Source organism: Neltuma alba, unplaced genomic scaffold, assembly GCF_004799145.2.
Source record: "Neltuma alba isolate B1F8T4 unplaced genomic scaffold, ASM479914v2 tig00006795_pilon, whole genome shotgun sequence".
Classification (NCBI taxonomy): Eukaryota; Viridiplantae; Streptophyta; class Magnoliopsida; order Fabales; family Fabaceae; genus Neltuma; species Neltuma alba.
This window is the reverse complement of record NW_021634584.1, coordinates 9,694-12,261: the sequence shown is the minus strand read 5'-3', so window position 1 is coordinate 12,261 and position 2,568 is coordinate 9,694. Positions and strand designations below refer to the sequence as shown.

General features: G+C 37.9%; 1 protein-coding gene across 1 annotated transcript; it reads right to left on the bottom strand.

Annotated features, from left to right (window-relative positions):
* Positions 1 to 589: 589 nt before the first annotated feature.
* LOC114751186 (transcription factor MYB36-like) lies at positions 590 to 2,156 on the bottom strand. The gene is made up of 3 exons (XM_028939846.1): positions 1,987 to 2,156; positions 1,731 to 1,860; positions 590 to 1,632 (listed from the first exon to the last, which is right to left on the bottom strand). The coding sequence occupies exons 1-3, from the start codon at positions 2,120 to 2,122 to the stop codon at positions 783 to 785; spliced, it is 1,116 nt and encodes a 371-aa protein (XP_028795679.1). The 5' UTR covers positions 2,123 to 2,156; the 3' UTR covers positions 590 to 782.
* Positions 2,157 to 2,568: the final 412 nt, after the last annotated feature.

Below are 2,568 nucleotides of genomic sequence, written 5' to 3'. Positions count from 1 at the left end.
TCTGCAAGATGCACATTCTATTAGCGTAAAACAAACAGAAGAAGATCACATTATTAAAGTCCACAATATATATATTCGCCATTTGCAGCTTTTTACCACTTAATTAGCAATATATTCAGCACAGAAAGCAGCCAGCTTTTCTTCGCGCTATCATTCATGCAGTATAAAACAACAAGAAGCCTCCTTCAATTTTCAGTTTTAATATTCATTAATAACATGAGATGAACTTAAAGAGCTTCTCAATACGAATAATGCTTAGGACTTGTATGCATACAATAATATAACTAATCAATCCTATATTACTCATTTGAGAGTTTTAGCAGCCAGAAATCAAAATGTATGCAATTAATGGTCTCATAGAGAAATTCATTAGTGCCTTATACTATGTGTAGTAGGTGTTCTAGTAAGGAAAATTAAATCTACACTTACATTTGAGATTATTGAAATGAAACCCTAACCTATATACATATTATATATATTATACCTAATACTTTCTTCATCACATATCCTCAGTGTTTATGTGAGTTTTTTTAGCCAAAGATGCTTTCAGTTAATTTAGCTTCAAACTGCAGAAGATTGGGGTTCATATTTCACAACACGAGTTTCTACAAACACTCAAACAGTGATGATTTACAACTTTTACGTTATTAAATATTCACGACTATGTTTACAAGACACACACCCCACTGATGGATATATTCTTCTTTTCCCCCCATATTATGACGAATGAACTGACACATAAAATTACCACATGTACATATAGTTATATACCGTAGTAGTGACTACAAACTATAACCGGCCACGAGTTCATAATTATCTTGAAACATCCCTTCTGGCTGAAGAACAGGAGTACTTGTGCTTGTACTTGAACACCAAGAGCTGGAAGATGCTGATTTGGCCATCAAATCATTGGACCACCACATATTCATCAAGCTGTCCTTCGAATCATTCGAGTTCATCTCTGCAAAACAATCAAAATCAGCCATCTGATCTTGATCCTGTGGCATATTGTAGCTCATTGATCTGTTGTTATTATTGCTGAGAATCTCATGCAACTCGGCTTGAAGTGCGGAAACTTGCTGATTCTCCACATTATTAGGTTGCTGCTGATGAACTCCCTCTTGCAGTCTCACCGTTGCCATACTATTAGAGTCCATTTGATCAATCCCCGAGGCCATGAAAGGAACCGATGACATGTCAACCTGTGAAGAACTATTGATCTTTTCATGTTCTTGTTGAAGAGATGTATCATCCGTACTGGATGGAACAGTGGGTTTGTAGAATTGCTGCTGCTTTGTTGACTGGTGATCAGGGTTTTTATTGTTACAATTCATCAGATGATGGAGCTTAGTGGTGGGCCACAGTGCAGGATTGTTGTAGAAATTAGAGAAAGAGTTTTGGTTTTGATGGAGGCCTTGAAGTTGCATATGAAGTTGAAGGCGTTCAAGAGCCGAGTTGCTTAGAGCATTTGAATCATCTGGTTCGTTTCCTGATCCGTTTCTGTCTCGTGGATTATTGAAACTAGACGATTGTTTTCTCCTTCCCAGTAACTTCTTCTTCAATCTGGTGTTCCAGTAGTTCTTTATGTCATTGTCTGTCCTTCCCGGTAGCTGTGCTGCGATTATGGACCACCTGGTACGTGCACAAACACCAGCTTCTTCCATGAATAACTTTAACTCCAGAATTATATTTGACCGACTGAGACAAAGACAGATTAACTAATTATTTACCTGCTTCCGATGCTAATGTAAAGGCTACAGATGATGTTGTCTTCTTCTTCAGTAAACCCACCATGCTTGATATTAGGCCTTAGATAATTTAACCATCTCAGTCTGCAACTCTTTCCACATCTCTTGAGCCCTGTGCATTTTCAATTTGCACCCGATCATCAAAAGGTCATAATTACATGTTACAACTAAAAACATTTGAGAACCCCGATGGTTTATGTAAGCATATAGAGAGAGGGAGGGAGGGAGGGAGAGGTACCAATTTTTTGAGGAAGAGCGATCCAGTTGCCTCCAGTTCCATACTTTTCGATATAAGTTTTGAGTTTAGCATCTTCTTCGGGGGACCAAGGTCCTTTCTTGACGTTAGCCTTGTCACAGCAAGGAGCTCGACCCATGTTTCTCGAAGTTTGAGCAACTTATGATCAGAAGAAGCTTCAATAATCGGTATGCTTTTGTGTTGGGAAACTGAAGAGAAGGGTAAAGCGCAATTTATAGGTAGAAAGAGATCGAGTCTAATATAATTAAGGTGTTGCTTAAAAGGACAAAAAGTCTACTGGGCTATTAGCTATAATAGAGATGGCTATATTCATTATTCAACGTTCTCCACATTTTCTTTCTAGGGTTTCTCTCTCTCTTGCTTTTTGGATTAGTTCGCTCATCAACTTTTAAATTATGCATGCAAGAGGACAAATCTCTTCTTCTTTTTGCATAGAAAACCACCCTACTTGTACAGGTCCTTCAATTTATTATATATTTGAACCCCAAGCCTTGGCCATTTGATCAAAATAAGTCTTCACCCTCTTAGTTTGTCTCCATTATCCTCCCAAATGTTCCATTGCCA